Below are 11,578 nucleotides of genomic sequence, written 5' to 3' on the forward strand. Positions count from 1 at the left end.
AGGAAGGCTTCAAACCTGGGATGTGGCTGGAAGAGTCCATAAAACAGCACGGAAAATCCACAGTTCCCCTTCACGCTTTTAACGTAGAATTCCCAAACGGTTTGGGCTGGAAGGGACCTTAAAGCTCATCTCAATGGGCAGGGACACCTTCCACTATCCCAGGTTGCTCCAAACCCCATCCAAGCTTGGATGATTTCCAGGGATGGAAGTTCTAGTCTGTTTCCCACATCCTCAGCTCTCCCTGAGGACAGGAACACAACACAGCTCTGGGAACTGTCAGCAGGAGCCCTGCTGCAGCTGACTGGTGATCTGCCTTTGAGTGCACCTGCAGGTTCACCCTTTACAGTAATTTGGCATTTGAGACTGAGATTAATTATTGCCCAATTGCTCCTTAAAGCTTTGCTGCAAGGAAGGTCAGAGAGAAAGGCCCCGCTGGACACAGAGGCAGGAGCTGGGCTGCAGAGCTGCCCTGACCCACAGATCACTCCATCCACAGCCCTGAGGGTTGAAGGAACAAGAAACTCCAGAAATCAGCCAAGAATGATTCACCTTTTTATTAGGAAAGGCAGAAGTGTGTTTAACAGTGACAGGCATTCAGTGAAGTGCATGGGAGGCACAGTGCCATTCGAGGGTACCATCAAGTCGTTCAAAGAAACCAAAAATGACAAGAAATCGGGCAGAAGAGGGTTAAAAGAAGCTTGTGCTCCTCACAGAGTACCCTAAAGCCCTGTTAGATCAATCTCACTGTGTACCTCACCCTCAATCAAGGAGCTGGGGGAACTTCAGGGAGGACAATTCTCACCTCAGAACCACATTTCAATTAAAAACCCACGTCTGTCTCTCGCTGGTTGCAGCAGGCAGGATGTCCCCTGCCCGCCCTCCTCTGGCACAGCAGAGCTCTGCTCACCCCCAAGCAAAGCTGCTACTGAAATCAGACAGCAAATGAAAACAAATGTAAAGGGAGCCGAGAATGAAAGATTCTCTTCTCCCTGCACTGCTCCTCTTCATGTGAGGCAAGTGGTAAAGTCTTGGTGCCTCTGGTGTTTTTTTGTTGTTTTTTTTTTTTTTTAATTATTTGTAAGTCTCAGGGAAAAACCTCTCCAAAACACACCCCTGAATTCTGCTCAGTTCTGGTTCCACCAGTGATGTTTGTGCCTCATGACACCCACCACAGATGCCACCAGTGCTGTGGCTCACACCAGTGACCCTGTCCTTTCCCCAGCCCGGGGGGAGGGCAGACCCTTCACCCTGCCCTGTTCCCCAGCCCCAGCTGCAGCTTCCCCCACACCACCCGGGCTTTCCAGGTAAACTGGAAACTCTGCAGTTTAAAACTACCAAACCAGCACTGGGTAGGGCAAGAGAACCCAGAGAAATCAGATTTTCCTGTGCCCTGAGCATGCATCCTGCTGGGAGCAGGGACCAGTCAAGACTCCAGTCCAGCCACTGCCTCCAGGACTGTCCTCAAGGCTGAGATGAAGGATTGCAGTGCCTCTGGCTTTGCTTCATTTTGCTTCACTGAAACCTGCAGCTCTGAATCTGCTGCCTCAAGCAGGAGCTCTGTGAGGAAGAGGCAGCCTGAGTCATCCTGGGCACTCAGATAAGCTTTCCAGGGCTGGGCTCCAGCTTTGCTCATGGCAATGGTCTGGATGTGCACAACACGAAGGGCTGTCTGCATGGTGTCTGCATGGACAGGCCCACGCCAGGGCAGAGAGAGCTGGCAGCTCGTGTCCAGGCTCAGCCACATCTTCTCAAACTGTTCTGCAGTCAGGGAAACATCAGGAATCAAGCTTAGGCTGCCTGCATCAGGATGAGCCTTGGGGAGCTCTTTATTCCCTTCAGACATTGGAGTATCAGGATGAGCCTCAGGGACTTCCTTATTCCCTTCAGAAACCAGTGATTCTGAAATGAAAGCACAAACACTTGTGAGATGCAGCTCCCAGCTCCACAAAGCCCATTTGATGGAGCAGAGGAAGGCTGGAATCCCAGTGCCACCAGCAGCATTTCCTGGGCTAGCGAGTGACCAGCCACACACTGCACACCAGATTCCCAAAGCACCCTGACCTTCTTCCAAACAAACCCACGGGAGAACATCTTGGTTGCCCAGAGGAGCTGGGGCTGCCCCTGGATCCCTGGCAGTGCCCGAGGCCAGGCTGGAACAGTGGAAGATCCCTGCCCATGGCAGGGGGTGGAAGAAGAGGAATTTCAAGGCTCCCTTTGACCCAAACCATTCTGGGATTCTGTGTTCTGCTGGCAAGGGGAGAATGGCTCCCAGAGGAAGGTGAGGCAGGTTTACCTGTGTCTCTGTTCCTGGAGTCAGCACAAGGAGAGCAGGAGTAAGAGGGTTCCACAGGCTGCTGAGCAGTGGCCAGTGCCCAGCGCTCTCTGCCATAAACTGTGGCCAGAGTGTTGAACTCCAAAGCCCAGGCATTGACAGGCTGCTTGCTCTGGTCCCCCAGGAGCCCCAGGGAGGGGTCAGACTTGGGGCTGCACAGGACCCTCTTCACTTCCTCCACCCCAGACTGCAGAAGGCGGTAGTAGAACAGCCCACGGTCCCTCACGGCCATGTCCTGCTCCTCCTCTGGAACCACAGACACGCAACCACGGAGAATTCTGTCAGCCACACTGCCCCAGAGTACTAAAAACAGACTTTCAGGCATACAGTGCAAGCCTGCTTACAGGCAGACAGCCAAAGGACAAGGGGGGATGGTTTTAAACTAACAGAAGGCAGGGTTAGATGGGATATTGGGAAGGAATTCTTCCCTGTGAGGGTGGGCAGGCCCTGGCACAGGGTGCCCAGAGCAGCTGTGGCTGCCCCTGGATCCCTGGCAGTGCCCAAGGCCAGGCTGGAGAGGGAAGGTGTCCCTGCCCAGGACAGGGGGTGGAACTGGATGATCTTTAAGGTCCCTTCCATTCTGATTCCACGACTCCACACTCATCAGCCAGCCGGGGGCCAGGCAGCAGCCTAAGGCATGGAACCACCTGGAACCAGCCTGGACGGCCTCCTGAGAGCCAGGACGCTGACACAGCCTGGGGACACAGCCAGAGCAGGTCCCTCAGAGCTGTGGGGACACAGGGAACCCACCAATGCAGTAGTAGAGCAGCCTGCCCAGCATGTCCTGGCACTCGGCGGGCCGGGCCAGGAACAGCCGCAGCAGCGCCGTCAGCAGCTCCATCTTCACTGCTGGGAACGACTCCGACTTCACGTTCTCCACAAAGTCCTCCAAGACGTAGGGAGCGTTCGGGATCTTCTCCCCATGGGTGCCCAGGAGCCAGACCAGTGCTTGTTTGCCCTGCAGGAACCACAGGGACACCAGCAAACAGCTGCTGTGTGCCGCGTGCTGGCACCAAATTAGCACACTGGGAGAACAAATCTGAGGATTTCTGGTTTTTGTTCCCAGCCTCAAGGCAAAAGGAAGCTGAGCAGTCCTTGTCCATCCTCCCCCTCACCTCGCTGTCCTGGATGGTGTCCTCACAGCCAGGCAGGGCCTGGCACACGGCATCTGTGCACTGGGGACACAGCCAGGCCAGGTCCCGGAAAGCACGGACCACAGCTGCGAGGAAAACAAGTTATCAGCATCCCCCAAGAGTCATAAAAACCACTAGGGAAAAGAAAAAAAATCACTTAAACCCCCCCCACTCAAGGGGCTTTGCAAATCTCTGCCAGGAGGGTCAGTGCCCTGCCTGAGACTGTGATTTGAGGCATCCTCCTTCCCAATCCCATGACACTGCATTTGTCAGAGCAAAGCTGCACCAGGTCCAAAATAAAGCACTGAGACTTCAGATTGTTCCTCTGCTGGAGAGCAGCCTCTCTTCCAGCCACTGCCAGCCTTTAGAAAGCCTCTGACTCATGATGCTTCAGACACACGAGGTTAGAATGACAAATTAAAGCTGACCCCGATTCAAAATGAGGCTCGTGTACTTTAGGGCAAAACTTGAAAGGTTTTGCTGCCCACTCAGACACACCAACAGCTCCTGAGATGGAATTCAACAGCTGAGTGCAAGTGTGTGGTTTTCAAACCTGAGAGCAAGACCAGTTAAAAGAGAACAGCAGGAACAGCAGCGATGTGAAGGTGGATCTGAGGGCAGAAGAGAAAAAAGGAAGCTTGGGCACAACTGAATCAGACTATTATGTGAGGAACAGAAATCAGAGAGGTCTAAAAGACCTGTTAATCATCTTGGCTGTCAAACAGACAGCAGAATGTCTCTGCTGAGCCCCTCACTCCCTGAGTCAGCAGGTGGCAGCCAGAAAGACGCGTGAACACAGCTACAACCACCTTCCCCCTTCCCACAGAGAGCAGTTCCTGCAGAAGGAACACACCTTACACCCCTCAACCCACCTGGAAAACTTCCAGCTGAAGGTGCCAATTAAACTGAAAGCCAAGTGCCTTTGAGTTTGGGATCACGAGCTCCAGCAAAGGCACCTCCTGAGAGCATAAACCAGCAGCAGCCTGCGATGGTTACCTGAGGTGATGTGCTCCTGCTGAAGCCCCAGAAGCTCTGTCAGAATCCCCACACACTGCTCTGTGTATGTCCTGGCAATATTGGCTGCAAGGATGCCAAAAAGACACAAAAAAATCGACCTTCTATCAGAGTGAAACAGGAATCATGAACCCAGCTACTCATCACAAACTCTCTTTAAAGAAGCAGTCTCCCTCCTTTCCTTTCTGACTACTATTTCTGAAAGTGTGGCCAAATGAGCTTGTTCTCCACACCAGGGACATGTTCTTTTTTTTTGAGGCCATGCCTCAGAAGATTTCTGAACTTTCCTTAAATGTAATACATTAAAAAGGGCAACTTATCATCCCCCAACTTTCTCCTTAAGAATACTGTAATATTTCACCTATTTTTAAAGCTCACAAAACCATCACCTTAACTCTACCCCCATCACTCAAAGAACAAGCAGGGATTAGAGCTCCTCCACCCCCTGCACAGCTTCACTGAGTGCCAGGAGGCTCGTTAACAAGATGAAATGACACATTTCCTCTAGAGCATCTCCTCGAAGCACCAGATTCAAGGACTTTCTGCACAACCTGAAGCAGCTCAACGCCAGGACTTCTGAAACAATCAGTGCTTCAGAAACGCTCTGACACAAACCCCTCCTGGGCAGGTTGGTGCCTGTGCTGCTGCAGCACAGAGCAGTGATTTGGTGCCTGCCCAGGCACCCCTCAGCAGAGAACAGCTCCCCTGAAAGGTGCAGGGCTGCAGCCAAGCCAAGGCACAGCTCTCACCTATGGCAAAGATCGCTCCCTGCGCCAGCTCCTCCGACACGTCAGTGCAGTAACCCTTCAGCTCCTCCAGCACCTGCTGCACGTTCTCATCGTTCACCAGCTCACACAGCACCTCCATCTTCTGGCATTTGATGTAGTGGGGCTCCGAGTAGGAGCAGAAGAACTTTTTGTAGTGGCTGCTGAAGTGGCCGGGCAGGCTCCTGAGGATCTGGCGCACGTGGCAGAGCGCGGTGAAGCAGAGCTCCCTGCTCTCCGAGGTGCAGGCAGACAGCAGCGGGCCCTTCACCCGCACCAGCACATCTGCCTGCACATCTGGGTACTCCCTGGCCAGCACCAGGAACAGCTTGGTGGCTGCCATGACGACGCTGGTGCTGCTGCTCTTGAGGTAGCCATCGAGCAGGTTGAGGATGTCGAAGAGCTCGTCCTCGCTGCGGGGCTTGTAGCGCAGCAGGAAGGTGAGCACCTCGCTCTGCCCCCACTGGTCCAGGTCAGGCATCCTGCCAGGGGCACAGGGAGTCAGGAACATCTGTGCAGAAAAGGCTATGTGCCCCACAAGCTGCCTGTCTGCACAGAAAAAGTGAGAACAAGAGAAGCTTCCAGCACCATCTTAATGGCAAAGAAAACAAACCTGTTGAGGAGATGATGGGCAATGGGTTTGTTGATGACAACACCTCCCTCCTTCTTCAGGATCTCTTCCAAGGCCCTCAGACAGTTCACGACCACAATGGGGTCCTGGTCACGAAGCAAACTGTAGAGCTCGTTCACCAGAGCACCATCTGCAAGGCACAGAGCTCCCGCCGTCAGGATCTGCTGGCACGCTGCAATGTTCTCAGTCTTCCGTTAATTACCCTTAATCGCCTTCTCTCTCCTTCTGCCCCGCAGCCACGACAAGGCAGGGGCAGCGCAGGGACCCCAGGGCCGAAGGTGCATCACGGACACAGCACCTGCGCGCCGCCAGCCCCGCGGCCACCACCGCCAGCCCCAGGGCCACCACCGCCAGCCCCGCGGCCACCACCGCCAGCCCCAGGGCCACCACCGCCAGCCCCGCGGCCACCACCGCCAGCCCCGCGGCCACCACCGCCAGCCCCAGGGCCACCACCGCCAGCCCCGCGGCCACCAGCCACTCACCCACTTCGCAGTCCCCCTGCAGCTTCACCATCTTAGCACAGCCCAGCACGGCCGCCCTGCGCACGTAGGACGCCTTGTCCCGCAGCCCGTTCACCAGCGGCTGCTGCAGGTACTCCTGGATCCCGGGCATCCTGCGGGAGGGCAGCCGGCCGTCAGCGGGCCACGGCGTCCCGGGGCCACCCCGCGGCCCGGCCCGCACTCGCCGCACCTGAGGCCGCACATGGTGCGCAGGGCGAGCCCCCGCACGGCCGGGCTGGGGTGCGCGCAGTCCTTGCGCAGCGAGTTGACGGCGAGCAGCGCCAGCTGCGGCTGCCGCGGGGCCTGGGCGCGCACGTAGAACGACACCAGCTTCTTCTGCACCACGTCCGGCACCGCGCCCGCCTTCACCATCTCCGGGAACAGCCCCGACACGTCGGCGCCCTGCGCCATCAGCCTGCGGCGGGCACGGGGCTCAGCGCGGCCCGGCGCGGCCCCGCGCCCTCCTCCCGGCCCGGCCCGGCCCGCCCGCCGTACCGGATCACGCGCAGCACGGCGCCGCGGTACCGCGCCGGGTCCGCCTGCACGTGCGGGTTCGACAGCGCCCGCCGGAGCTCCCGCTGCGCCTCCTCGCCGCCCAGGTACGGCATGGCCCCGCGCCCGTCCCGCTCCTAAGCGCCGGTGCCGCTCCGAGTCCTAGGACCCGGTGCCTGTCGCAGTCCCGGTCCCGGTCCCAGACCCCAGGATGCGGTCCCGGTCCCGGTCCCGGTCCCGATCCCGATCCCGATCCCGGTCCCGGTCCCGATCCCGTTCCCGGTCCCGGTGCCGCTCCCCCCGCCGGTTCCACCGCCCCGCCCACGTGACCCCCGGGCGCGCAACACCGCCCCGCCCCTGGCGCGCGGCCCGGCCCCGCCCCGCGCCGCCCGCGCGTGCGCGGCGCTTCCCGCCAAAACCGGCGTGAGGGGAGCGGGGTCCTCGGCCACCATGAACGGGGCGGTGCTGGCCGGGACCCCCATCGCCGTGGACTTCTGGAGCCTGCGCAGGGCGGCCGGCGCCCGCCTCTTCTTCCTGTCCCACATGCACTCGGACCACACGGTGGGGCTGTCCAGTACCTGGCACCGCCCGCTGTACTGCTCCCCGCTCACCGCCCGCCTCCTGCACCACCGCCTGCAGGTAGGTGTGTTCCGCCCGCCCTGGGCATCCCCACCTGCCTGTCCCAGCCCTTGTCATCTGTCCTGCCCAGCCCTCATACCTCGGCCGCTGCAGGTGCCGATGTGCTGGATCCGGCCGCTGGAGGTGGGGCAGAGCCATGTCGTGGGCGACGTGACGGTGACGCTGATCGACTCCAACCACTGCCCTGGCTCCGTTATGTTCCTCTTTGAGGGCACCTTCGGCACCATCCTCTACACAGGTACAGGGCAGGTTCCCACAACCACAGAATCACAAAACGGGTCAGGTTGGAGGGGACTGCAGTGGGTCACCTGTTCCCAACGCCCTGCTCAAGCAGGGTCGCCCCACAGCACGTGGCACAGAATCGTGACCAGACGGTTCTGAAATATCCTCCGTGGGGGAAGCTCCACGCCCTCTCTGGGCCCTGCCCTGCCATCCCTGTCCTTGCAGGAGATTTCCGCTACACGAGCGCCATGCAGGGCGAGCCGGTGCTGAGGGGCCGCCACATCGACCGCCTGTACCTGGACAACACCCACTGCCACCCCCAGCGGGCCCTGCCCTCGCGGGCGCTGGCCACCCGCCAGGCTGCCCACCTCATCCGTGCCCACCCGCAGCACCACGTGGTCATCGGTGAGTGCTGCCCTCCCTTCTGCCAGCACGGCCCCGGCCAGGCCTTGCGTCCCCCTGCCCCGTCCCTGAGCCGCTGCTCCCCCTGGCAGGTGTGTACAGCCTGGGCAAGGAGACGCTGCTGGTGGACCTGGCGCTGGAGTTCGGCACGTGGGTGGTGGTGAGCCCCTGGCGCCTGGAGCAGATGCGGCTGCTGGAGCTGCCGGACGTGTTCACCGCCGAGGAGGGCGCGGGCTGGATCCGCGCCGTGGACGTCGCCGAGATCTGCTGGGACGCGCTGGTCACCTGGAACACACAGCACCCCACCATTGCCATCATCCCCACGGGCAGGCCCGTGAAGGTCACCCACCCCAACATCCACCTCATCCCCTACTCGGATCACTCGTCCTTTGAGGAGCTGCGCGAGTTTGTCAAGTGGCTGAAACCCTGCTCCATCATTCCCATTGTGAAGGGTGACGTGTGCCAGGATTACTTTCAGGAATACCTGAGCTCTGCTCCCCAGGTACTTCCCGACTTCAAAGTCCCAAAGCCCGCGCACAAGTGTGGACAGCAGCAAAGCCAAAGGAGGGGGCACAAACCCACAAGTCTCTGGAAAACATCCCCGGGGAGTTCTGTGCCCCGAGGGGTCGTTTATGAGTCCCCAGAGAAAAATACTGAGAAACCTGAAGCGTTTACACATGCTAAGGTTCCTCAGCACTCCTGTGAGCCAGGTCTCTGCTCAAAAGAAGCCTGCACTTGTCACAGGGGTGAGAGGGAACAGCTGGGAACAGCAGGAGCAGCACCTGCTTCCAGTGAGCACCTTGCAACTGGATTTGCAGAGCAGTATTTACTCACTCCCTTAAATGTCCTAAAGCAGTTTTCTGCACAGAAGTTTGATCAGCTGGTAGAAGACTTTCTTCGGGAGGGAGACACGCCCTGAAAATCTGTGTGACATTGCTGGTGCTAGTGCAGCAGGTAGCAGTGTTTCATTCTGCTCCATGCTCAGGTTTCCCATTAGGAGAGAGGAGCTCGGCTCTTGGGGCTCTACTTTCTTTACCTCTTTATAGAGGACAAAGAGGAAACTAGAGCCAGTTTGTAGATGGTACTTCCTAAAAACCTACTTATTTTTTTATCTGCTGTGTCCCCACACTACGCTGGGCACTGTGGTCCCACTGTCTGTGTGCCTTGTGTCCACCTTTTGCAGTGACTTGCCTGTCCCCTGTTAGAAAAGTCACTGAGAGGTTGATTCAAGCAGAGCTGCAGAGGGTGTGAGCTGTCTGCAGCTGAGTAATTGATAGCTGGAATGTAATTAAAGGAGCAAGGGAGGGAATCTGAGAGCATCAAAGATTCTCCTTTCTGTTAAGTCTGTGATACTTCACTGACTATGAGCAGTTCATTCCAAAGTGAATTATGAATGTTCTGTATTAAGGTGCTTTTTAAAAATGCTGCTTAAATCTAGAAAATGAAGTGCCTTGAAATCCAATAATCTATCTGTTAATGTACTGATACTTCCAGCTTTTGCACCCAGCCAGCCAACTGCAGCTGGATGTTGTTCTGCTCTCCTGAAAGTGCCATCTCAATGCTAATTGGTAGTGCTTTTTCAGGTTTGTGGCTAGGAAAAGTAGGAATTGTCTGGGTTCTTGAGTTGTAGGCTTTGCAGAGTGGGTCACTAAATTCTCTGCAGTCTCTTGCACCTCTGAATTCTGTTTGACTGCAAAGCACTCCTGGTAACTGCCAGTGTTCTGCCTTCCCATTCTGCCTGCTCTTGTCGTGCAGTGGCAAATGGAATGGGAGATAATGAAACATCAGCCTGGTGGTGTGAAGTGACCAGTCTGAGCAGCACTGCTTGCAAAGATTGTGAGTGAACAGCAGAACTGGCTCTGTTAGAGGCTGGGCATTTTCCCACTCTGGATCAGCTGCAGAGGCCTGGCCTGGCACAGCTGGGAAGTGTCTGAAGTGTGACAAACCATTGGGTGCCCAGTGCAGCTGACTGAGCCAAACAGCACTGCCAGCGTTTCGAATTGGCCCCTCACATGGTCAGGGCAGCTGGAGTGGAAATGGTCACTGGACACTGTCCTGGAACAACAAAGCAGTTTGTTCCTCAGCCCTCCTGAGCCTCCTTTTGCTACTGTCTAGGCAAACTGTTTCAGAATTTTCTGAACATAGCGTCCTACAGCGCCTTTCCAAGCGGCAGCTAGATGGGTTGAATTCCCTGAACTGAGACAGAAAAGGAAGTTTGCTCTTGGAGGAGAGCCAGGCCTTGTGCAAAGCAAAGGTGCCCCTGGGTGCAGCAGTCACAAACAGGGCTATCTGGAACAGTCAGAGTGTCGACAGCCAGAGCGGGGATGTTTGGAAAGCTGTTTGTTTGGCAAACGTGGATCCTGACTCCCAAGCCTCCCAGTGCTTTCCCAGGCATGGCAGTCTTTATCCCTGTTACATAAGGACTGCCTGCCCCTGGAACTGCTGTGGCTCTGCCTGCCAGCTGCCATGGGGACGTTGGAAGTGACAGAACAGTGTCACACTGCACACAGGGCAGCAAGGGCAGCTTGAGCCTCCTGCTGTGGGCCCTGTGTCCTGCTGCTTGGACTTTTCTGTGTGGATTATTTCCTAATCAAACTCAACTGCAGAGCTCGGTCAGGTGGGTGTGAGTGGAGACACCTGCACGTTTTGTAACATGGAAATGACAGTGCTGTGCTTGTAAGTGTGCTGCCTGCTGCTGCTGCCTGGGAGATGCAGGCTGTTATTTAAATATTGTTGAAATTCAAGTGACTCATTTGACAGGCAGGGAGTGAAGCACTGCCTGAACTCCCAAATTCCAGGTCCTGCTTTGAGCAGCCTCTGCACTGTTGGGGAGGAATGCTCACCTTCTGAGTCACTGCTCCACTTGGGCATTTTGCAAATGACCTGGGAGATCTGATGTTTTGTGGCATCCAGCCTTTCCTCTTTTATTCTTATCATCTATTTATTAAAGTCAATGAGGTGGAGAACCTCCTGGTCAGCCTCTGGGCAAAAAGGACTTGTAAATGGTAATTCTTTACAGAGGTAAATCTGAGCTTTAATCATGCACAAGCAAGTGAACATTGCAGACGTCAGAGTCTGGGAAGAGGGAATTATCCATCATGCCAAGCCAGGGAAGCCTGAAATTTCTCTGTGGCTTTAAAAGGCAATAGAAGCAGGAGAGACTTGACCAACAGTTTGTTGGAGACCTTTGCCTCAGCACAGCAGGTGTACAAGGCATTTTAGTGCCAAACACTTCTTCCTTGTTAGGTGTTTAAATACTACTTTTGTGTGCTATCCTAAAATGCTGAAAAATAAAATGTGGCCTTGTGAGGAAAACTGGAATTGCTGACTGTCGGGGCTTCTGGACATCCTTCAGCTTCCCCTGAAGATGGGTTTAGTGATGGACCTGGCAGTGCTGGGTTAATGGTTGGACTCTGTGATCTTAAATGAGTTTTCCAACCTAAAAAATG

The 11,578-nt window shown here is 56.3% G+C and overlaps 2 protein-coding genes across 3 annotated transcripts; one reads left to right on the forward strand and one right to left on the reverse strand.

The window, feature by feature from the left end:
- Positions 1-530: 530 nt before the first annotated feature.
- AP4B1 (adaptor related protein complex 4 subunit beta 1) lies at positions 531-7,091 on the reverse strand. 2 transcript variants are annotated; one of them, XM_053963854.1, is made up of 10 exons: positions 6,870-7,091; positions 6,565-6,789; positions 6,357-6,487; positions 5,857-6,004; positions 5,229-5,725; positions 4,462-4,545; positions 3,448-3,551; positions 3,083-3,290; positions 2,294-2,578; positions 531-1,899 (listed from the first exon to the last, which is right to left on the reverse strand). In XM_053963854.1, exons 1-10 carry the CDS (start codon positions 6,980-6,982, stop codon positions 1,424-1,426), a joined length of 2,271 nt encoding a protein of 756 aa, XP_053819829.1. In that variant the 5' UTR covers positions 6,983-7,091; the 3' UTR covers positions 531-1,423. The 2 variants fall into 2 exon arrangements, with proteins under 2 accessions (XP_053819829.1, XP_053819830.1); XM_053963855.1 differs by lacking the exon at positions 6,565-6,789 and having other exon boundaries at positions 6,870-7,090.
- A 162-nt stretch (positions 7,092-7,253) lies between these two features.
- Positions 7,254-9,481, forward strand: DCLRE1B (DNA cross-link repair 1B). Its single transcript, XM_053963857.1, has 4 exons — positions 7,254-7,505; positions 7,599-7,743; positions 7,953-8,132; positions 8,222-9,481. The coding sequence occupies exons 1-4, from the start codon at positions 7,317-7,319 to the stop codon at positions 9,046-9,048; spliced, it is 1,341 nt and encodes a 446-aa protein (XP_053819832.1). The 5' UTR covers positions 7,254-7,316; the 3' UTR covers positions 9,049-9,481.
- The last annotated feature ends 2,097 nt before the right edge of the window (positions 9,482-11,578 follow it).

Source organism: Vidua chalybeata, chromosome 24, assembly GCF_026979565.1.
Source record: "Vidua chalybeata isolate OUT-0048 chromosome 24, bVidCha1 merged haplotype, whole genome shotgun sequence".
In the NCBI taxonomy this organism is placed as follows: Eukaryota; Metazoa; Chordata; class Aves; order Passeriformes; family Viduidae; genus Vidua; species Vidua chalybeata.

Excerpts from the sequence above, each read along its gene's own strand:
- AP4B1 (XM_053963854.1), bottom strand. The coding sequence starts at position 6,982 with ATGCCGTACCTGGGCGGCGAGGAGGCGCAGCGGGAGCTCCGGCGGGCG. Across the intron at positions 6,790-6,869 it reads GCCGTGCTGCGCGTGATCCG|GCTGATGGCGCAGGGCGCCG; the intron begins GTACGGCGGGCG and ends TGCCCGCCGCAG. Across the intron at positions 6,005-6,356 it reads GCAGGGGGACTGCGAAGTGG|ATGGTGCTCTGGTGAACGAG; the intron begins GTGAGTGGCTGG and ends TGTGCCTTGCAG.
- DCLRE1B (XM_053963857.1), top strand. The coding sequence starts at position 7,317 with ATGAACGGGGCGGTGCTGGCCGGGACCCCCATCGCCGTGGACTTCTGG. Across the intron at positions 7,506-7,598 it reads TCCTGCACCACCGCCTGCAG|GTGCCGATGTGCTGGATCCG; the intron begins GTAGGTGTGTTC and ends CGGCCGCTGCAG. Across the intron at positions 7,744-7,952 it reads CGGCACCATCCTCTACACAG|GAGATTTCCGCTACACGAGC; the intron begins GTACAGGGCAGG and ends CTGTCCTTGCAG.